The sequence below is a fragment of the Mus pahari genome, chromosome 13 (assembly GCF_900095145.1).
Source record: "Mus pahari chromosome 13, PAHARI_EIJ_v1.1, whole genome shotgun sequence".
NCBI classification, from domain to species: Eukaryota; Metazoa; Chordata; class Mammalia; order Rodentia; family Muridae; genus Mus; species Mus pahari.
In genome coordinates, this window is record NC_034602.1 from 63,990,443 (window position 1) to 64,013,954 (window position 23,512).

General features: G+C 43.7%; 1 protein-coding gene across 1 annotated transcript in view; it reads left to right on the forward strand.

Moving 5' to 3' along the window:
• Spata18 (spermatogenesis associated 18) overlaps positions 1-8,656 on the forward strand; it is a 32,705-nt gene extending 24,049 nt beyond the window's left edge. Inside the window, exons 9-13 of the mRNA XM_021211080.1 lie at positions 1,136-1,311; positions 4,386-4,509; positions 6,151-6,234; positions 8,179-8,224; positions 8,520-8,656. Coding sequence (XP_021066739.1) covers positions 1,136-1,311; positions 4,386-4,509; positions 6,151-6,234; positions 8,179-8,224; positions 8,520-8,527 — 438 coding nt within the window. The 3' untranslated portion in view covers positions 8,528-8,656. The remainder of the gene's footprint in view (positions 1-1,135; positions 1,312-4,385; positions 4,510-6,150; positions 6,235-8,178; positions 8,225-8,519) is intronic.
• Positions 8,657-23,512: the final 14,856 nt, after the last annotated feature.

Consider the following 23,512-nt stretch of genomic DNA (forward strand, 5'->3'; position numbering starts at 1 on the left):
ATGGGGGGTCCTGTGTTCCATCCAATAGCTGACTGTGGGTGTCCAATTCTGTGTTTGCCAGGCACTGGCATAGCCTCACAAGAGACAGCTATATCAGGGTCCTTTCAGCAAAATCTTGCTGGTGTATGCAATAGTGTCTGGGTTTGGTGACTGATTATGGGATGGACCCCCCCAGGTGAGGCAGTTTCTGGATGGTCCATCCTTTCATCTCAGCTCCAAACTTTGTCTCTGTAACTCCTTCCATAGGTGTTTTGTTTCCAATTTTAAGAAGGGGCAAAGTGTCCATACTTTGATCTTCGTTCTTGAGTTTCATCTGTTTTGCAAACTGTATCTTGGGTATTCTAAGTTTCTGGGTCTAATCTCTGAAAAGAAGCATAGAGAGATCTTTATCCCACAGAGTTACTGGGCAGGGTCAATGAAAGGAGACGGGCCATTTGTTTAGCTCGAGTCTTGATGCGTAGTAAACACTTCATCACAAGCTATTTTGCTCGTGTTATGGTATAGGGAGGGACTAGCCAGAGTTTTTGGGCTGGCGTCTCATATATTTACTCACAAAAGAAAGGCAAGGAGAGGAGATAGCTCAGCTTGTAAAAATACCTGCCACCGAAGCATGAAGTCCCAAGTTCAGATTCCAGGCACACACACAAAATCTGGATGAGGTGGCACCCATCTGTAGTCACAGCATGAGGAGTGAGAGGTAGGTAGATCTCTGGGAGTCCTTGGCTGGCCGGTGTGCTTCAGGTTTAAGGAGACACCCTGTCTTAAAAAAAAATAAGTTTTAGCAATCCAGCAAGACATCTGTCATTAACCTCTGGACTCCACATGTGCCTGCCTGCATATGTGCACACATGGACGTGTACCCCCCCCCATGAACTAATAAACACCACGAGCCTCTTCCTGTAGTCATTAAGAGCTTCTTTTCTTGCTTGTCATTTCTGCTACGTCTCTCTCTTCTTTCCCCACTAGCGAGCAGCAGCACCCCTCTGACACACTGCCCTCTTTCCTGGATTGACTCACGACACTCTTCTCCAACGCCCATCCCATTCCAGTTGATGTTGGGAATCCTCTGGATGTCGGAGCTTCTTGTCACGTATCTGCAGCCGACTGACGCCATCTTTTGTTTTTTTTTTTTCAGGATGTGATCCGTGCCATGAACGTCAACCCCAAGATCTCATTCCCTCCTGAAGTTGACTTCTGCCTCCTCACGGACTTCATTCAGGAGATTTGCTGCATCGCTTTTGCGATGCAGTCTTTAGAACCACCCCTCGATATCGCATTCGGGGCAGATGGGGAAATCTTTAATGATTGCAAGTAAGAGACGTAGGAGCTCAGGTGCTAAAAGACGCTCACTGTCTCTGCTCCCTAGGAAGATGAAGGGGAAAGAGAAGCTTGGGTAGAGAAATCAATAGCCACTCCCCTGCTTCGAGTTCCTCTGTATCATCATCTGGACCTTGGGCTCGTTCTTCACTGAACATATTAGCTTTGTGGAAAGCTAAGGAGATACCTGGAGCCTGGCTGGGGCACTGTTTGTTAAGGAAAAAAACGTATTCTGTGAATACAACACAGTTTTAAATTTTTATTTTATTTTTCTGTGCGTGGTATATAATGCGTCTGCACATGTGTGCAGATGGATGCGTCTGTGGAGGTCAAAGTTTGACAGTCAGAACAGTTCTTATTGCATAATTTAGATCAGGTCTCTCAACACGTAGCAGCATTTGCTAGAAATGCACACATCTGCACCACACTCTGCTGTTTTCTGCAGTGGTTCTAGCTCAGGGCTCAGGAGGCTGAGGTTCACAAACACCAGGCACACTCATGCACGCTGGTGTGCACAAAGGGAGACTCTGGACTCTTGTCTAGAACCATTAGAGTCTGCCAAATTTCACATGGCGAACATTCCTCTAGTAAACCCCAGGTTGAAAGAATCCGAAGTATTCATTGAGTTCTTGCAAGATCTTGGCTGTCGCTCAAGATTACCAGCTATCCAAGAGGAGAGGCCAAGCTAGTGAAGAAGGCCAGCTCTGGCTGCAAGCTGCCTAGCTTGAAATCCTGGCTCCACCTGTTGGCTGTGTGATCTTGGACATAGATAGACCTTTATTTTTCTGTCCTTCGGTTTTCTTCTCTTTCAAGGCAGTGAGGTGGGGGATACTAATGCCTCTTGCCCAGGACTGTAGAGGGCTGGCTAAGATAACTCTGATGGAGCACTTAGGATGATGTCAGGCATTTGGTGAGTGCTTGGAAAATATGAACTCTGGGGCTTTGTTTAAGCCATAGCTCAGGGTAGGTAGCTGCCTAATATTCTTGCAAGCTTGCTGATGAGAGGGACCATACATGTTTCTCTCCTAACAGGAATGGGCTTTCTGGTTGGTAGAACGTAGTTTCTTTCAGGTCTTTGTTCCCAGCCTATATCCACTCTGGAAGAACTGAATGTTTGGACATGGCCCTGAAGTTGAGTCCTTTTCTTTACAGAAACCCTTAACACTTCCTACCTTTCTTTCTTTCTTCTTTAGAACATGGGCATCATCACTTAAATGCTCACCCATCTTGGTTTGTGCCATCTGCATGTTTTGTAGACCACTGTTGGGCCTCTCCATCACACGCCCTTAATCAGAGGAAACCTACTGTCTTGTGTGCCTGATGGCTGGGCAGTTGAAGTTAGAGTTCCTAACTACAATTGAATTTGATTCCATTGCTGTCTCTCTGTGTCTAAAGGTCCCCATCTGTTGAGCCAATCAATCAGGGGTTAAAAATATCAGGGAAAAATATGAATACATATAAGCTATTTTTGTTTGTCATTCCTTAGTACAGAATAATTGTCATATCTTATTTATATTGTAAGTAATCTAGGTGTGAGTTAAGGTATACAGGAGGAAGTCCATAGGTGGTTATGGAAAATGTAACAATAGTATGTATGTATGTATGTATGTATGTATGCATGTATGTATGTATGCACTATACATTTATTTATAAACAGTCTTACTAGGTAGCTCAAACTAGCCTGGAGCTCATTACTTAGTTCAGGTTGATTTTAAGCCTAATCCTTCTGCCTCAGCCTCTCTAGTGTTAAAATTACATGTGTACATCACGCATCCAGCCTATGAGACCATTTTATGTAAGGCATGTAAACATCTGTGGGCCATGGTGTCTGTTGGGTCCTGAAGCAATCCCCCGTGGATACAAGGTGACAGTGTGCTCTAGGGAGTCACAGAACACACCAAAGCGTTTGGTGCCTGACATCCTTTCTCAGGAAGCAACAACCCAAATCCCTTTCCTGGCCTCATGACACTGTACTTTTTTTCATGTGAAATGGGCTGGAGACTCCTTGCCAAGTCGTTCTGATCCTTGGCCTGGGCACCCCACTCTGCTGAGCTTTCTCTTTAATGGGAGGGTCAAAGAGATAGATGTAGGCACCTCGGCTGACGTGTGCACCAGAGAGGGGCTCTTCCATCCTTAGTTATCCCTAGCTATGAAATTAGCTAAGTTATAGAAGTTCTTTTTTTTTTTTTTTATTAGTCTTAGAACACACCATTGGCTCATTTCAAGCAAAACTAAGCTTGCTATTGTTTGCTGTTTGTGCCTTGACTAAACCATGTATTTCCACTGTTTGCATGTTTAACATACTTTCCACCCTCTGCCACACCCTCATGTATTCATACTACACATTATCTACTTACACTTGGATTATTGCTCCAGCCTATTGAGTTGTTTTATTGGCTATTGTCACCTGTGGTTTTTCTTTTTTCTTTTTCCCCCCTGCCTGCCTTTGAGTAAGTTTTCTATATTTTAACCAAATCACTGACAGATTGGTAGATTTGCACCATCAGATTAGGGGAGAGGGCTGTTGAGATGACTCGGTGGTTGAAAGCACAGGCTGTTCTTCTAGCTTCAGGGGATCTGATCTCCCCAGGAACTGCAGGGACAGAGAGCCCAGACATCATGTATACAATAAAATGTCCACACACATACAACAATCGGTAGGTGTGTGTATGTGTGTGTGGGGGGGTCATTGATCTGTTAACTATCCCTCGTTGGATATGACTGCCTAGTCACATTTCAGTTTATCTATTTAAACATTTCTTTAGATTTCGTCTGTTTTGTCCTCAGAGATAGCATGAGAAATATCGCCCAGCATGAAAAATAGAACATCCTGAGAACACATGCCATTTCCTGAACCCGGGGATGAGTGTCTGATCCCTGTCTAGATCTAGGCGTAGTCAAAAATGGACATTTCAGTTGGGTTTCCCCTAGTTATGCTACAAAACACTTAACTTCCCGCTGGTGGCCATAGCCCAGCGTCCGAATGCTTGCCCAGCACGCACTCTGGGTTTGGCCCCTAGTATGGAGCTCAGCTTTTTACTACCTATGGTCTCTTTGTGTCCCCACAGGTACCGCCGCAGCTATGACTCGGACTTTACTGCTCCCTTGGTCTTTTATCACGTGTGGCCTGCTCTCATGGAGAATGACTGTGTCATTATGAAGGGAGAAGCTGTCACCAAAAGAGGGGCTTTTGTACGGTGGCCTTGCATAGTGACAGTTCATCCTGAGTATTTGTTTCACAAGTTCGAGAACATTTATAAACCCAGAGATTCTATACAAGAAGCCGATAGAGTTGTTTGATAAGATTTCATACAAAGGAGAAAGAAAAACAGCTGCTTGTTTTTGGACTGTCCCATAATTCTTTGCGATTCCTCCAGCAGTGACATCATTGCTGCTGTTGAGGATGGAGCTAGCTGCGGCTCATTTAGCTCCTCTGCCTTAAGAGATACATTGACATCCCAGTTCTCCACTTGGGGGAAATTATACATTTATTCTGTTTTTTTTTTTCTCCTTGGTATGATGTGTAGGGAAGGGAAGGAGGAAGAAAAATGGGACAGAGGAAGTGGGATGAAAGCCATTTGGCTTTGGAAAGGTGCTTCCTGTAGCTCTTACAGAACATCTTGAAAAACTGAACAGCCTCCCAAATGGAGTCTGTGGTGGTGGTGGGGTGTGTGTGTGTGTGTGTTTATGTATGTGTGTGTGGTGTGTCTGTGAGTGTGTGTGGTGTGTGTTACTGTGTGTGAGTGTGTGTTTATATATGCCCATGCACACATGTGTGTGAGAGTGTGGGAGGGGGTTGGCATGCAGAGATTCACGGTCACAGAACTTTGGCTATGCACACGCCATGACATACCTCAGCCTTTCTTAGACAGAATCACATGTATTCTGAGGGGAGTCCTTTGCCCAGAACAAAGCCAGGGTGGTGGATTCTGTTCCTGTTCTCTGAACTGGGTGGGAGGGAGTTGCTTTGAGGCTGCACATAATAGAGGATAGGGCAGTTTATTCAAAACAAACTTAGGATATTGGTGATTGTTTTACAAGTTAAAATCCCACGGTAGTGAAAACTACCTTCATTAAAAATGTTTCATGCTTTGAAAGATGAACCTATCAAAACTGAATCTTGTCTATCTGACAACATGTGCTATACAATGAGCATTTTCATAAAACAGGATTCTTGTCCTTATAACTTATTCTTATAAATTGTCTTACTCTATTAGAATTTTTTTTTCTTTTTTTTACTAATGGAGTGCAGTTTGGAAGGGAGGGAGGGGACTCAGTGACACTTTTTACGCTCAAGTCAGGTAGTTATGGTCTACTGACCTCTCAAGTGTGTCACCCATAAGACCCTTTTATTGATTCACAGTTAAAACAGCACATGAATTTGGTGTAGAATCTTCTTCATACGGACTCAGTAGCTGGTCCACAGAAGCCTCTTACTGCGTTCAGTGAGATTTCTCTCTTCTGTAATATATATGACTTCGGTGCGGCATTGAGGTGGTAGAGATCTAGACTGAATGGACCACCCACACAAGCCCAAAGCCAAATGTGATTTCTAACAGCTTACTCAGAGAAACACGTAGGGAGCTCCAGAACGGGACGAGCCTTGGGCTCATTGTAATGGGATTTTACTTTAGCCGTTCTTGGCAAATATTGGGTGTTGCAGGAAAGAATAGGAACATTGTTCACAGTGGTGTTGGTAGGTGAAGGACTGTCCCATCATTAAAGCCTGCGGTAAGCCATGTCTGCCCTCACAGACTTGTGAGTCTCTCTCTGTCTCTTTCTCTCTCTCTCTTTTTTCTTTTTTCTTTTTTTCTTTCTTTTTTTTTTTTGCAGTGGAGTTCCGTGAGACCAGTAATGCGATGCCGTAGCAGGAGCTTAAGCCCCATTTGTCCTCGTAATCATTTTGGAATAAGCACGGTACATTCCTGTGTAGCCATTCCCGCAGACAACCTTGTACGATGATACTTTCCTATGAAAGGGCTGATTGCAAAACCATAAGTAGAAAGAAAAACTGTTACTTTGATATGACCTGCGTGATTTTATTATTTGTTTTTACACCACTATGGCTAAGAAGTTTAGCATTCTGGAAAGAAACAGAAGTTCTTGTGTTTTGGTTTGTTTTTTTCAATTTTCCTATTTTGTTATTCCAAGAAGTAATAGACTTTATTTATCTCTGAGTTTTATTCTTCCATCCTTGAGCAGGGAATTAGATATCAGTTCAACATGTGAACATGGGACATTTGAGTCACAGATCTAAACAGAGGTCCCTAGTTCCTTTAGAAATCCATACATTATTTTGGAGGAGTTACATAAAGAGCCTAGACTGAAATATTTCCTAAAAGGCAGTTAAGGTATTAATTTGTCCCCAGATTCAAAGTAGGAAAGATAAAATTAGTTTCTTTGTATATTAATCCTTGGAAAGACTACTAATCTTCTATTTAAATTTGAAAGATATCATAAAAATTTGAAAACTCACAGTATTTGCATCCCTAAAAACATCACAGTGGCCTGTCACTGTTCATTAACTCGCCAAATGACATTCCAGCCAATGTCTGATAAATGTGGGGCTGGACCATAGTACTAGATCTCCTATTCCTTCACACGTCCATTGTTATTTATATGTGTGTTGGGCCTCATTCTCAAAGAGGGTCCTGATGCAGGTCAAGTTGAGAGATCCACAGGATGACATGGTGCAGTATAGTCTACCGTGCAAAGACTTGGGTGTGCTGAGAGAGCAGCTCACGGAAGCTGGTATTTGGTTAGGTCTTTTAGAATGCACAGATGTCCCAGAGGGAGAAAACCACATCAGAAATGCTAGGGAAGAGGAAAAGCTGCAAAACGGATACAGTCCTCTCGCTCTTGGGGACTTTGCAAACTACAAGCACACATAGTCATGCATAAGTATGTATAGTAGGTTTAAAAAAGGGCTCATGCATTTAGTGACGTCATATATAAAAAGGGCGCCTTAAGAGCATCCTGATGGGATCTCTCCCCATCCCAAGAGGAGACTGTGTATCAGAGGAGAGGGTGGTTTGCATATTAGAGTTAGCAGACAGTTCTCTAGACCCTGGAGGCTTGAACTCTGGACTCTCAGTAGAAGTTTTATTCAAGGGGAGTGTCCCCTGCGCTGAGTCCTGAGATATGTCTGCACCCCCTTCTCTATTTCATCCTTTGCTCAAAGAGAGCAACATAGCTTCCAGTGGAGATGAGGATATAAAATACATTCTCAAAGAGGAAACTGAGCCAACGTTTCCTCTCTGACCAACGTCTCTCCCTTCATAGCTAGGCACCTACAAGATGGAATGTAAACTGACTGGTCTGTCTTTCCAGCTTAAATAAGGCCTCAATTTCCACAGAACCCAGTCCATCTTTTTACCAAATATGTTTGAGAGGACAGGTCAGGAAAGAGGCATGTAGTTGGTATCAGACTTGAAGTCTTAGTGTGGTGTAGTTTCTGCTTAGTGAAGGTGAGATTTGAAAATCATTTTTTCTTGACTGCCCAGAGCCTTCCTTAGTAGGACAGGATTTGGACACATGACAAAGGTTTATTTTAAGCTTAATGTCATAATTTTAGCTCTTATTAGTTAATTATGTTAAAAAGTTTCTCTTCTATTAGGCCATTGAAACTATCATATTTTTAGTTCTTATTATGTTAAAACTTTATCTTAAGCCATTGAACCCAACTTTCAACCAAAAATATAATTTAAACCAAATTAGATATGCATTTACTTCACAAGCCTAGGAAGACTCAGGTCATTCACTCTCTCAGAGCAACCAATTGATGACTTTTAAGAATTAACCATGTCTAGGTAACCCACCCTCTGAGCTTATATAATCCACACCACTCTTTTACATTTCTAGGTATCTCGAAGTCGAAGCCCTTCTCCAATAAGATGTACATTCGCAAGTAAGTGGGACAATTAAGGCTGAGCAAGCTTTCTACTTTTTGAATATTCTCTGGCATATGCCACATTTTGGAGCAAAATGATTATTCCTGGGGAATATCTTTCCTCTCCAATTCACACAGTTCATTTCCTCTCTGGGCCCTCTCATTGATCGTGCTTGGGCTGGTCTCATGAGGTACAGAAAGGGAGAGGCTTAACTGCGGTGACCCACGATGGGCTATTTCTTTTCAGTTGGGCAGCTCTGAAGAATTTGTAGAAGGTGACCACAGTAACAAGCTGTCTGTTTTTTCTCCCTAGGGTACTGAATCCACCAGCCACGTTCCTTTGCCACCGTTGGAACAGCCAGCTTCCTCAGAGCACCCACCCACCTGCCTTGTCTGCCTCTGACCTCGCTTAACATGAAATGAAAAGACAATTCTGTGTGTCACTCCGCACAGAGCGTTCAGTGATGTGGTTCAGTGCCTTTGTAACTCTGGGTACATAGTTCATCTTATTTTATAGGAGCAAATTCCATTAATTTCATAAAAAATGATTATATAGGTATATAGGATCATTCATTTGAATATAGTCCATTTCAAAGATATGGACATCCCTTCCAAAGTACCAGGGGCTCTTTCATAGCAACTCTAGGAGCAAAACCAGAAGTTATTTTCCAGCTGAGTCTCAAAAAGAGGAGAGGTTTTAGTTTACAAATCAGTTATTAACACTTCCATTGCTAAGGTCAGATTTAAGCTTCCTGGAAAGCTTTTAGTTGGTGTTTTGATCCCCTCTTAAGGGTTCAAAGGCAGCCATAGTTATCCTGGCACCACTTAGGGCAAATGGAGACAGTAATAAGATTAATTAAAAAGGATAAAACTAATTAGCTTGTTTCTCTCTTTGAGAAAGCTCATGGGTTCTCTGTTTTATATTCTCTCTCCCTCTCTCCCTCCCCCTCCTCCCTCTCTCCCCCTCCCTCTCCCCTCATTTAATCAGTTCAGATTTGAAAGCTGGGTCTTCAAGGATCCGAGAACTAACACTCCCCTCCCCCCCATACTTCCTCCCCCCCTTATATCTTTTTCTTGTAAGATATACAATCAGTTAGCAAACTTAATCAATTACTAACATGCAAGTTTAATCAATTAACAAACTAAACAGCCCACAGACTGGCAGCACACTACAATCAGTGTGGAACAATAAGAGATGTACTAGCACAGGGGCCATGGGCGAGAGTTTCCTGCAGAGTGCTGCTGCAGCCAGACGTCAGTTTGAGACTGCTGTTAATCCTGTGATGTTTCGCTCCTAACCAGGAGTGTTTCGAAGTTTCAATGCACGTGTTAAGCATAAAGCTTACCTTAACCATTCCTCCACTTAGATATCTAGTTATGATTGAAGACCTTCCACGAAAGCCCTCTGATTAGAGGACATGCATGCGTTCAGGACCCCCAAAGAGGGGTTTGATTTACTGATTTCTTTTTTTTTTTTTTGCTCACATTTTTATTAGATATTTTCTCCATTTACATTTTAAATGCTGTCTTAGTCAGGGTTTCTATTCCTGCACAAACATCATGACCAAGAAGCAAGTTGGGGAGGAAAGGGTTTATTCAGCTTACACTTCCACATTGCTGTTCATCACTGAAAGAAGTCGGGACTGGAACTCAAGCAGATCAGAAAGCAGGAGCTGATGCAGAGGCCATGGAGGGGTGTTACTTACTGGCTTGCTTCCCCTGGCATGCTCAGCCTGCATACTCATAGAACCAAGACTACCAGCCCAGAGATGGTCCCACCCACAAGGGGCCTCTCCCACTTGATCACTAATTGAGAAAATGCCCCACAGCTGGATCTCATGGAGGCATTTCCCCAACTAAAGCAGCTTTCTCTGTGATAACTCCAGCTGTNTCAAGTTGACACAAAATTAGTCAGTACAAATGCTATTCCCTTTCCTAGTTTCCTCTTAAAAAATCCTCTATCCCCTCCCCCTTACCCCTGCTCCCCAACCTCCCCTCTCCCACTTCCTCGCCCTGGCATTCCTCTGTACTGGGGCATAGAATATTCGCAAGACCAAGGGTCTCTCCTCCCATTGATGGCTGACTAGGCCATCCTCTGCTACATATGCAGCTAGAGACACGAGCTTGGGGTTACTGGTTAGTTCATATTGTTGTTCCTCCTATAGGGTTGCAGACACCCTCAGCTCCTTCATTGGGGACCTTGTGCTCCATCCAATGGATGACTGTGAGCATCCACTTCTGTATTTGCCAGGCACTGGCAGAGCCTCACAGGAGACAGTTACATGATATGCACTTACTGATAAGTGGATATTAGCTCAGAAATTTAGAATACCCAAGATACAATTTGCAAAACTCATGAAACTCAAGAAGGAGGAAGACCAAAGTGTGGATGCTTCGCTCCTCCTTAGATTTACCAATTTTTCAGTGGAGTTAATTTCTTCTCACTGCTTGACTGTGGTGTACTCGGGAGCACATAGTCAAGATAGGAGTGGACCATTGCTCTCTCCAGATCACTAGGGCTTCTTGTTTCCCTTTCAGGCCGGCCCTACACACCGACCACAGGCTTGCTAGTCTAAGGTCAGGGTGTAAAGAGCACCTGATGCTTTTTGGGTGGAACAAAGAAACGCAAAACCTAACCTCTCTAAGCTGGAGAGTATCTTCTCCTGTAGAGAGCCTCCCTTAGTCTCTGCTCCTTGAATCCTGTGATCAGCAGCTCATTCTGAGGCTTAAATTTTTCCTCTGTGTGTGTGTGCATGCGTGTGTGTTGCCATGATCTCTTTGAGGCCAGGCCATGTGCTGTAAGGAACGCTTTGTACCCTTGGTAACCTTTGTTGCCCATTGGCCATTGTCTCGGAGTGTAGCCTTGAGCAAGTTCCTTGACCTCGCTGAGCTCAGTTTCGTTACAGAAAGGGCAGACTGGGTAAAAGCGATTGAGCATCCTCTTAATTTTAACAGACTCATCGCTTCACACAGCAAAGCGTTCACTCTGGGTATTTTGGGAGACCAGCTAAAGTCTGTGTAACTTATATAGCCCTATGCATTTAACAATGGACATTGTATTATGACTGTAAGCAATTTTTAATAAAACTTTTTAGTAAAGAAGGCCAAGGAAGGTAAACTTAAGTGCTGGATTTTCCCCAGCATCCACATGTGAAGTCACAAGCTAGTGCTACACATTAGGCCAGGCATCACCATATCGCCCTTAGAGGTGACTTACTTTCTGAGATGCTGGACTCTTCTTGATAACATTTCAAGTAAAAATCAGTCTCACCCGACTTAGAGAGCTACAGCACTCCTGAGCAACCGAGCGCATGTTAAAACTGCAATAGCATCCCATACGGAAAAAATAGTTATTTACTCCAAATCCCATGGGGCCACTTGCTATTTCCCAAGCATCTAATTTGAACTATAGCCACACAGGGAAAGCCAAAGAGTTAAAAGTATCTTTTGGAAAGCATCCTTAAACCCAAAGAAGGCGGGCCTGTTCTCCTGGCCCGTGGGTATCTAAAGCTGGAAAGCTCTTGTTTTGGACTCCGAGTCGACTGAGTTTCTGTGTTGTTATTTGCCATCTAATAAAATCACAATAGAGTTCTTACTTCTAGATTCTTGGGTTGGGTGGTGCCTCCCACCCCCATGTTCACCCATTCAAGTAAATACTGACTGTACCCTGCAGCAGGCTGACCTGGGATAGCTACAGCTCCATGGGGGAAGTATGGCTGCTGGCTGTACTTTCTTATTCGCTGCCCATCTCACCTGTTCGGGATGCCCCCTGTGGAACCTGCTCAACTGTTTTCATCACTTACATTACTGCAGTGGCTCCCACAACAGCTAGAACAGGAATGTCTGCAGCTTATGTAAGGGACTTCTTTGCTCTGTTGTGCTCTATAGTCTTGTTCCAACGTCTTTTGCTTTAGAGCAAGGGCCTTCTCATTTCTTCTGTTTCTATTGGCACACGATGCTGGTTCTGTGTTTCTTTCTTGTTTGCAGGGAATACATGCATTTCTCAGATTTTGCACTATATGATATATGTAGAGAAAGGGCTGGTTTTCATGGGGTTTAATGTCCAGTCTAGCTGTATTCCTTGGTGACTTTCTTGTCATAAAGAACAGATATGGACACGTAAGAACATGGAGCTGATGAAAGTCAGGCTTGTGGCAGGATTGCCAAAAGTTTAAAGCCAGCCTGGGCTAGTTTGTTGTGGTCAGCCCGAGCTATATAGGATGGTCTTGTTTCAACAAGCAGAAAGCAAAACACACAGTAAGGCCCAGTAATATAGCAAGGAAAATGCTACCTGCCAATTGAAGGACTCAAAAATATTATCAGGCAAGTATCTCCCAATTAAACAAGATGGGCTGGGAGACAGCTCCTGTGCACATGTAGAGATCTGAGTTTGGATCCTAGCACTCATAAGACCGAGCACAGCAGTCCATCCCGCTGCCTCACTCCAGTGCTGGAAGGGTAGAGACAGGTCCACAACAGAAGCTTCTGGTCAGCCTGCCTAAGATAAACAGGTGAGCTCAGGTTGGCCGGGGTGGGGGGGAGTGTCTCAAAAATAAGGTGGAGACGGATTGAGGAAGACATCCGACCTCCACATTCAACTCATACATACATGCATCCACATGCACACATCACACATATCACACACACACACACACACACACACACACACACACACACACACACACGGGGTGATGGGGGGAGTGCTGCGGAAGGGAAGGGTAGAATAGTATGGTAAAATATACCAGAGAATAGAACTCTCTGCTAGAATCCTGACATTGCTAAGGAAGCCAGTCTAAGAAGGAAGACCCATTAGCACGGCTGGTTGCTCCACCCATTGGATGTTTAAGTTACCCTCGGACATTTGCTGATCATTCTAATTTGTCTCTAGGCGTGTTATACATCTATGCCGTAGTGGGCAGAGTGATGCTGCGATCACTCTGTAGGGCCGTGGAGTTGGTGGAAGATTTCTTAGTGGTATTGCTTTGAGTAGTTTCATACATATAATCAAGGGAAGAGATGTTGCAGAACCTTAAAGAATCTAGCATTTATAAACTGCATTAGCTCAGGGAACTACGAGCCCAGAAACCACATGAAAAAGAGATATTTAGAATGGCAGGTTAGCCTTAATCCATGAATGAGCAGAGGCCTTGAGAGTAAGATGGGGACCGGCTTTCTCATTTCAAAGGAACCGTGAGTGGACAGCTTCACATCTGAAAAGCTGCCCAGCAGGTGTTAGCACGAACACACTTCCACACTGTCACCCACGATTCTCTATCAAAGCCAGGCATCTGTTTCCTTCTACTGGGTAACTGACAAGTGTGTATATTGCAGATTCAACTACAAACTGTCTTACAGTGCTTTTAGAATTTTGGTAATGAAATGATGCATTAAAACGTGCTGTAAAATGATCTAGAAAGGCTACCCAGTCATTGGACAATTGTCGGAGTACCTCGGGTGTCACACAATAAATCAGGTCCTTTAGTAACTTATTTCTTTTGTTGGAACATTGGGACCAAGGCATTACACTCCCGTGATACTTCTGTCTTTTTAGATCAGGGACCAAGTTGTAGATCCCTGCCATAGACCAGCAGACCAGTCAGCATTGTAGATCCCTTCCATAGACCAGCGGACCAGTCAGCATTGTAGATCCCTGCCATAGACCAGCGGACCAGTCAGCATCGGTCCTGTCCTGCGGGTCATGCGTGTGAGACAGGATGGAGCAAGTGCCCTTCGTTATCATTCGAGAGACTTTTGCTGTTGACACAGCATAGCCCATGACTTTCAGTTGTTGGAGAGAGATTCTGACAGAGCTAAGGGGTTGTGCATACTGCAAGGTGGTGCTTGGGGAAATTTGACTCCCACTGTGGGGCTCTGTGTGGTAGTGTCATAGGCCGGGCATGATTCAGTCTTAGTGGCTGCAGAAGAGACATATAAACACATGTATTCAGTATTTTCTGCTGAGTGCAGCTCTGTGCTGTCTGTAGACTCTGTTAGCAATAAGACCGTCACTCTGTGTCCAAGGTATCCAGGACTTTAAGCTATAATAAAGCTTTTCGTTGTAGTGTAAATAATCTGCCTCTAGTATTTTATTACACTAGTAAAGGATGCACAACCGGTTATCCAATAAAAGTTCCAAACCGGGAATCTCTTGTGTGTTTTATACATGCTTATCTTTGTTTTCTAAGATGCAATATTACATAATATTGTATCTTGTATTTGTATTATAAGATAAAGTTGCCTCCATTTCCAATGTGGATACCAGAATTTATCCAGTGTTTATGTCTTTCTTTAAATCTCTTACCTTATATCTTTGCATCTTCATTTCTGATTTCTCCCTGGTTCTCTTTGAATTTCTCTTTTTCCTAGTTTCGGTTGTTCTCATCTCTTTGGCACCTGTGCATTCCCCTTACATATAAGCATCTAACCTCTAAGCGAAGTATGAGTGGATCTAAGACAGCAAATGACATTTCACATGAAGATTCACATATGCCCTGATTCATACAATGCATCCATTTTACTGAACTTTCAAATAATTTTGACTTTAAATATTTCGGCTGTTAAAAACAATTAAAAAAATAAATTATGTACAATACATCTGAACTGTGCTAAATCTTAGCTCAGTGAACTCAATGAGAATATTAGCTAGTATTTCCCAAATTGTTGACAAAAATACTTGGTATGCACATCGAAGGTGCATCTGTAGGTTTCCAGTCAAGCCTAGTGTCTTAGTCAGGGTTTCTATTCCTGGACAAAACATCATGACCAAGAAGCAAGTTGGAGAGAAAAGGGTTTATTCAGCTTACATTTCCACATTGCTGTTGATCACTAAAGGAAGTCAAGACTGGAACTCAAGCAGGTCAAAAAGCAGGAGGTGATGCAGAGGCCATGGAGGGATGTTCTTTACTGGCTTGCCTCCCCTGGCTTGCTCAGCCTGCTCTCTTTTTTTTTTCACATTTTTTTTTTAAATTTTCTTATTTACATTTCAAATGCTATCCCGAAAGTTCCCTATACCCCACCCACTCCCCCTACTTGGCCCAGGCCTTCCCTTGTGCTGGGACATATAAAGTTTGCAAGACCAAGGGGCCTCTAATCCCAGTGATGGCTGATTAGGCCATCTTCTGCTACATATGCAGCTAGATAGAACTCAAGACTATCAGTCCAGAGATGGTACCACCCACAAGGGGACCTCCCCCCTTGATCACTAATTGAGATAATGCCTTACAGCTGGATCTCATGGAGGCATTTCTCCAACTGAAGCTCCTTTCTCTGTGATAACTCCAGCTATGTCAAGTTGACACAAAACTAGCCAGTACACCTACTAACAGTCTCTGGGGCATTTGTATCAGCACAAACAGGCAGGCCTGGAAATATTGGCCAAAGATCAGGCTTTGCTAACCCTTGAACAGGGTACCAGAGGCCTAATGCAATGCCTAGGACTTTCTCAACAGTGAATGCTGTGTAACCTAAAGACTGTGCTCAACTACTTGTTTCCATCCAGAAATATGCAAGTCATTGAAAATTGAGCATATTTAATCCTTATCTGCATGTGTACCTAGAACATATGGCAAATCATTGGCCACACATCTAGATTGTCTGTCGATAAAAGAGGCTGGGGGAGAATGCTCATTTTATTTCCCATATATATGTCAATATTCTCTTGTCCTTAGTGTTGGATACATTTTGTTACATGGCAGAGATCTGTGCTCAGCATGTGTGATTGAAAGCTGGGGTCATAGCTAGGATCATGACTCCCCTGAGTGCAGCTGGATAGTCCCTGTCACAGGCCAAGGGGAGCGAGGAGTTCTTGGATGACCCAGGCTTATTCCTCCATTGTCTCTAGAGGAAAATCTCAAAGTAGAGAAGGTGACATCAGCCCCCACCCCCCCACGGGTGACCCGCCATAACTGGAATTCCCTCAGACATTCAATAGAACAGTTTGGACTTCTACTTTGAAAAAAATATCAGTGATCCAAGAACTGTCAGGAATATACTTGCTTTGTTCCCCAGTGGACAATGCAGCCCCCGTCTCCACTTCTTTCAAAGCCCAATATAAATTGCCACCATCAAAGCAAAGGCAGATTCTAAAGAGAGAGCCACATGCAACCCTCATTTGAGTGAGACAACTTTGGAGAGGCTTGACGGGGTCACTACTTCTCTAAACAACGTTAGCTAGAAACGACAGCTCTTTTCAATGTTTGAATCCAACCCTCTCTATTGAATATCCAGTGGTGAGACTGTAACAGGGAATGGCATTGGATTTAGGAAATCAGAGTCGGAATACTTCATGGTGTGACCTCCCCCTCCCGAAGTAGCTACCACCACAGTTGGAAGAAGTCCAAGCAGGCAGCACTTCCCAGGGAGACTCAGGCCTGGGACCCAGAATTTCCCTGGGAAATGTCTGAGAGAAGGCACTAGATGGCAATATTGCTTAGGAAATGAGAAGAGCACGCTTGCTGTTGATGGTGGTTCAAAAATAAAAAAATATTAGCCCTCAGATAGTATCTACAACGTCATTCCTAGCTTAACTGCTCACTGTAAACTTGGAAAACATCTTGCATTGATAATGAATGGTCAGAATAAAAATATAGAATGTCGGAAAATCTAAACAACTATGTCATAGCACCCCATAAAGGATGTATGTGTTTTATCCTCTTAAGGCTCAAGAAGCAATTTCTTAAGCACAGGGGGTGAAGGTGGGAGTAATTCTTGTTTGGCTATCTATCTATCTATCTATCTATCTATCTATCTATCTATCTATCTATCTACCCATCTCATCTATTAATCATCTATCACCTATCAATCATTTATCTATTATCTATCGTTTATTAGTTTATCAGCTGTCAATAGTCTATCATCTATTCATTAATCATATCTATCAATCAATCATCTGTCAGTCTGTCTATCATTATATGACAGTCTGTCTAATTGTTTATCTGTCTGTCTGTCTATCATCTACTTATCTACCTATGATCTATCTATTGTCTATTTATCAATCATCTATCATTTATTATCTATTTGTCTACCATCTATCTATTATCTATTTGTTTATTATCTATCTATCTATCTATCTATCTATCTATCTATCTATCTATGCCACACCCCTGAAAATAAAAGGATTTTTCCCTCCACTAGAAGCTATCAACTGTCAATAACTCTTTAGTGGTCAAGACCTGTGAATCCTGCCTATCGATGCTAGATGTTGCCTGGCTTGCTCTTGTGCATATTTTTGTAGGAAACCCACAGCTTCTGTAAGCCAGTTCTACATCTATTTGTGTGTATATGTGCCTTCCTGAGCTTGTGTGCACCATGTATGTGCAGATGCCTTCAGAGGACAGAGGAGAACATCAGATCTTCTGCAACTGGTGTTGAGGTGGTCACTAGTCATGGTGTGAACACTGAGAATGCAGCCCAGGTTCTCTGCCAGACAGGAAGAGCAAAAACTGATATCCCAAGCCGTTCATTGCATTCATCTCAGTAAGAACTCCAGGTTGGTGGTGTTAGATTGAATTTTTAAAATACCAAGATAGATAGATAGATAATAGACAAATAGATAATAGATGATAGATGATCCAGTGGATTGGCCCCACAATCGAGTATATGAAGACATGAGCAACACAAACTATACTTGATGGATTGTTTAAGAGGAAACAGAATACAACCTTGGGACAGAGTGCAGAGAAAATGGGGAGTAGATCTGGGAGGAGTTAGGTGGACGAGCTAGGGTTAATCCCAGCACTTGGGAGGCAGAGGCAGGCAGATTTCTGAGTTTGAGGCCAGCCTGGTCTACAGAGTGAGTTCTAGGATAGCCAGGGCTATACAGAGAAACCCTGTCTCGAAAAACAAAAACAAAAACAAATATAATCAAAACACATTGTCTACTTGTACAAATTCTCAAAGTATTAATAAAAATTTTACCTTCAAAAAAGAAGTCTTACTGCAATTGAGAAAGCAAAATGATTCTCACTAATCTGCTCAGGGACACAGCTGGCCTACTCTGGGAAAGAAGGTTCTTGCTGAGAAGAACCTACAACTGAACCGTGAGAGCTCTAGTAGCGTTATTGCTTGAGATAGACCATTCTGAGAGCAGTGTACCCTGGAACTGCACAGCACCCAATGGCCTGCAGTGAATCTGGGCAAGAGGAGGAGGCTTCAAGATGGATTTAAATGACATCTTTAAAGTTCTTGGTAAGCTTCATCTAAGAAGAGAACATGTGTGTTCCCCTCCCCCAGTTAAGCCAAATTCTTCAATAGGATTCATTCTCTCTCCTCCTTCTCCCTCCCTCTCCTACCTTCCCTCCCTCTTTCCCTCCCTTTCTCTCCTACCCTCTGTCCCGACTTCCCTCTACTACTCTCCCTCCCTCCCTCCCTCCTTCCATCCCTCTCTCCCCCCTCCTTCCATCCCTCTCTTCCTCCCTCTACTACTCTCCTTCCCTCCCCCTCCTTCCATCCCTCTTTCCCTCCCTCCCTTCCTCCTCCTTCTCTCCTTCTTTCTTCTCTTCCGTCTCTCTCTCTCTTTTGGCTTCTTTAGGAAAAGTGTAACAGATCAGCATTTGAATTCAAATGAGGTAATTTAAGCTGTTGCTTTAGATGCCAATAGCTCAGTAATAACAATGTTTTAACGCAGTATCAAGAAACAAGGGAATCAATCCATGATGAGCCGTGTCAATATCTTAGAGGATTGTGGGAATGCATTTTCCAAGCTCTGAATTACCGGGTTGTCTCCAAACCAGCTCAACTTGGCTGGTAGGTACCTATTGTGATTTGTGTGTGTTCATTAAATCCTGCTGGAAACAAAATTCAACCCAAGAAGTGAATTTTTTTTCTCATTCTAGATGAAATAACATGAATCTGTAACTTGTCTTTGTTGTTGTGAAACCAAAGTGAGTGTGTGTGTGTGTGTGTGTGTGTGTGTAACCTAGCTCAGTTCCCGTACAGCTGTGGGTAGGCACGGATACTGCCAGCCCACTACCACCTTATTCCTGGAGGTGATTCAGGTCCTACCCTGATCATGGAGATGAACTGTCAGTCTGACATTACTGGCTGCTCTAAAAATAGTGTGCTTAATCTTTCAAGGGAGCAGTGAGTCAAACTGAAGGAATTCAGCAGCCAGAGGCTCTTATTTGAGTAAAATATCTTCACTCATATTGAAAGAGAACATCTTGTGTTGGAAAGACAGAAAGACAGACACTGACAGATAGTGGAGCCTGGCTAACTGCTGGACCAGCTCTTCCGTACATTCTTTGGCCGAGTGTCCTGAAATGCGTATCCTTTTGACTCTGTTGAAGAGCTTCCTTAAGCAAAATTAACCCAACACTAGCACTCCGAAGTCTGAGATTTTGTTTGGAGAGGTCTCACTAAGCCACCTCTCTGTTAAGATCCCCTTTCCCAGAGAATTAAATGCATTTAAATATAATCATTAACTTCCAAATATGCCAACGTTGGCAGTAAAGCTGTGGGAACCAAAGAAGTCTTTCTTTTTCCTTTCCGAAACATAGGATCCATGTATAATACCAATTACTGAGCCCCCAGCAAGCTTCTGTTTTGATTTTTAATGTTTAAAAATACAGGTACTGGAGAGAGGGCTTAGCAATTAGGAGCACTGGCTGACCTTGCAAAGGGTCTGGGTTCTATTCCCAGCATCCACGAGGTGGCTTACAACTGCCTTTAATTCCTTTTCCAGGGGGGTCTTCTGGCTTCTATAGATACCAGGCATCCACTTAGCATACTTACACATAGTTTAAAAAAAAAGATAGAAGTAGTTTAGTAATTTTAGGGTGGGGTAAACACCAGAATTTTATTGCACTCCCTCAAGCTCTTAGAAAAACAAACCAGCCTGACTTATATGAACCAATTTCTGTTTTCTTCTCTCTCTCTCTCTGTCTGTCTCTCCCTGTCCCCCCTCTCTCCCTCTCTCTACTCTCCCCCTTCCCTCCCTCCTTTCTCCTCCTCCTCCTCCTCCTTCTTCCTCTCTCTCTCTCTCTCTCTCTCTCTCTCTCTCTCTCTCTCTCTCTCTCAATATAGAGACTAAGTGGCCTTGGCTGACTTGGAACTCATTATGTAAACTAGGCTGGCCTTAAATTCACTGATACCCACCTCTCTCTGCCTCCCAAGTGTTCAGATAAAGGCATATGACTGACGTGTGTGTGTGTGTGTGTGTGTGTGTGTGTCTGCACCTTAGGTTTTTCCCGAAGTCTTTACACAAGAAATACATGCATGGAAACAGGGCATGACTCCAGTCTGTCTGCTGAGCCCTTTATAACAAGCTGTCCACTTGTGCTCTCTCTCCATACCCTCTGCGGCTTTTCTCCAAGGTGAGAGGCCCATTTCTTATCGTCAGAAACTCCAAACAATTGCCTTGTTCCTTGTGTTTCCTTTGTCCCCTTTAAATGTGCACGTGTAGACACAATCGGCAGACACTAGGACCAACTGTCTTGTTCCATGATGTTCCCAGTGTTCCACAGTCTTGCCTGGAGTGTCAGCTTCAGCCCCCAGGGCTCTACCTGACTCTAGACCTTTGAACTTCAATGTCCCAGAGCCCAGAGGGAGGCACAGCAAACATGGAGGGAGGACCAGGGAGAGTGTGAAGTTGAACAGAACCGTTTCTGAGCTTTTCTGAGAGAAGACAGCTGGGTATGACTTCATCACTTCCCCTCGTTCAGAGCTTTAAGAATAGCAGGCTGCCTGAGCTCCCCAGAGAACGTGGGCTTCCCAGTAACTTGAGATAGTAGGGTGCACTGAGATGAAGGTATCTCCTGTTCTCAGGGATGGGCCTCCTCCTGACTTAGACCAGCATTTCTCAGGACCAGCCCAAGCAAGACGGGAGTTGGTCCTTTCTTCGAAAGTATGCACGCTCACGGCCCACCTCAGACTCTGGTATGACACAAGCTGGAGACTGCTTTGGGTGGTTTTACCTTGAATGCTAGTATGGAAGCTTGTGTGTCCAAAGGGGAAGGTTCAGAGTCTGGTCAGCCATGATTCTTGAAGTCACTCATTTCTTCCAGAGTAGCTTCCGAGTGGAGTGGATGCCAGCTTCAGACATGGGGTGCCATGATCCCTTCCAGCTGTAAACTGTCAGGTCAGAAGCTTCAGACATGGAGTGCCAATATCCCTTCGAGAGGATGACAAATCCTCCCAGGATGTCAGAGATTCAATGGCATTTAGTTCTCAGGCAGTCCTGCACACAGGTTGGTAGGTTTCTGTTTTAGGGTCTTTCTGCAGCTCAGCTGGGTGGGAGATTTCACTTTGAGACCCAGAATCTCCAGTTTCAAGAGCTTCTATCGTTGTTTCCTAGGTCATGTCCTTGAACGAGGAGTGTCCTCATCCATAGGACCTTGTCTCCATTTGTATAGGGGTTGAGGGGGTACCAAGGGCTCTGGTAGATATAGCGAGCCAAGAGGAAAGAGACAGAAGATCAGCAATAACCTACATTGACTCCCTTTAGGGCATCATCTTGCAGATACATACTGTCAATCGGAGTTCCTTTTTAGTTCTTTTATTTTTGCCTCTCTTTTGGTGGTTTCCTCTAGCCGGGAAGACTCTTTTGACTCTAAAACAAGGTTTTCTACTAGCAGGTGGGAGTTCCCCTTGTGTGCTGAAAGGCAGAGAGTGAAAGAAAAGGCTTCCGGAGGAGTCAGTAGGAGAGATGCATTTGAAGTAGGGAGAAGAGAAAGAGCCCTGAGAAACAGGTACATGTTGTTGCTTTGTGATACTAGGATGCCAGGGGTTAGGCGCCTAATAAACAGGTCTGTTTATTTACAATTCTGAAAGCTAAGCAAGAGTACGACACCAGCATCTGGTGGACTTTGGTGAGGGCCTTGTGGTGGATTGCTTCACACTGATGAGAGAGCATGTGACAGTGGTGGATGGCATATTCCAGAAAGGGACTCAAGGGGATACACCAGCTTACACTGTCACAAGAAAATACTCTCAGTCTCCCAAGACCTGTTTGACTCCTGTGAGACAACACTAAGCCACTCATGGCGATCAGACGCTTCCATCTTTGGGCTCCTTCTCAGATCTTGGATTTAAGGCAGATGCCTGGCTCTGCCCACGACTGCTTTGTGAATTCAAGGATATTGAATAACTTCCCCAAAACTTACTGAGGTGGTTTGAATGAGAATGGCCCCTTTAGACTCATGTATTTGAATCCATGGTCTCCAACTGGCTGGATGGTGTGGGAGGGGCTTAGGATTAGGAGGTGTGGCCTTGTTGGAGGGAGTGTGTCACTGGGAGTAAGCTTTGAGGATCAAAAAGCCCCTACCATTCCTAGTCATTCTTCCTCTCTCTCTCTCTCTCTCTCTCTCTCTCTCTCTCTCTCTCTCTCTCTCTCTCTCTCTCTCTCTCTCTCTCTCTCTCTCTCTCCCTCCCGCTCCCCTCCTCCCTCCTCTCTTGTCTGTGGATCAGGACATAAGCTCTTTGCTACAGCTCTATGCTCGCCTACCTGCTGCTCTTCTCCATATCATGATGATCATGGACTTCACATGGTACTGGAGCTTGGGTAAGGACGTTTCCATTCATAAGGTGCCTTGGCCGTGGTGTCTTATTATGGCAATAAAAAAGTAAACCAGGAGGACGGTTGTCTTTCTTGGTGAATAAAACGGGATGCTTGTGAGACCTGAGTTTAACCATATGCTAAAGAGATGCACAGAGAGCACAAACCCCAGGATAGAAGAGAAGCAGCTGTGGACTACTGGGAGCATCTTGGGCACTTTGCTTCTCTGAGAAACTCTGCCCAACCCCAGCTCTCCATCCCCATGTCTCTGAGTCACCACATTTTTTCTGGCTTGCCATTCCTGACCACGGACCATCATGGGCATTCTAGGAACCCCATAATTTTAACCTTAGGTCAGCACCTTGTCTTTCTGATGGAAGAATAGATAGAGAGTGCAGATTGTGACCACACAGGTTTCCCTAACAGATGCATTGAAACAATTTTTTTTGAAAGGTAATGAAATTGTGCATAAGGACTTTATGTTTTGTTTTATTTGAATGGAAAAGAGAGCAGACTCTTTGAAAGCAGCCTTAAAGTTGCCAGACAGTATTACAGCATTTTGGCTGTTTCACCACAAAGAAATGATAAGTATTTGAAGTAATAAATATGTTTATTTGTTAGAGTTGATCATTATACAGTGTATTTATATTAAAACATCACATTGTACTCATAAAACTGGATAATTGTCAGGTTGATTAAAAAGAAAACAGACAAGGGGCTGGAGAGATGGCTCAGCAGTCACTCTTGTGCTTGTCACCCTTGTTCTGTCACTCTTGGGCTTGTCACTCTTGTTCTGTCACTCTTGGGCTTGTCAC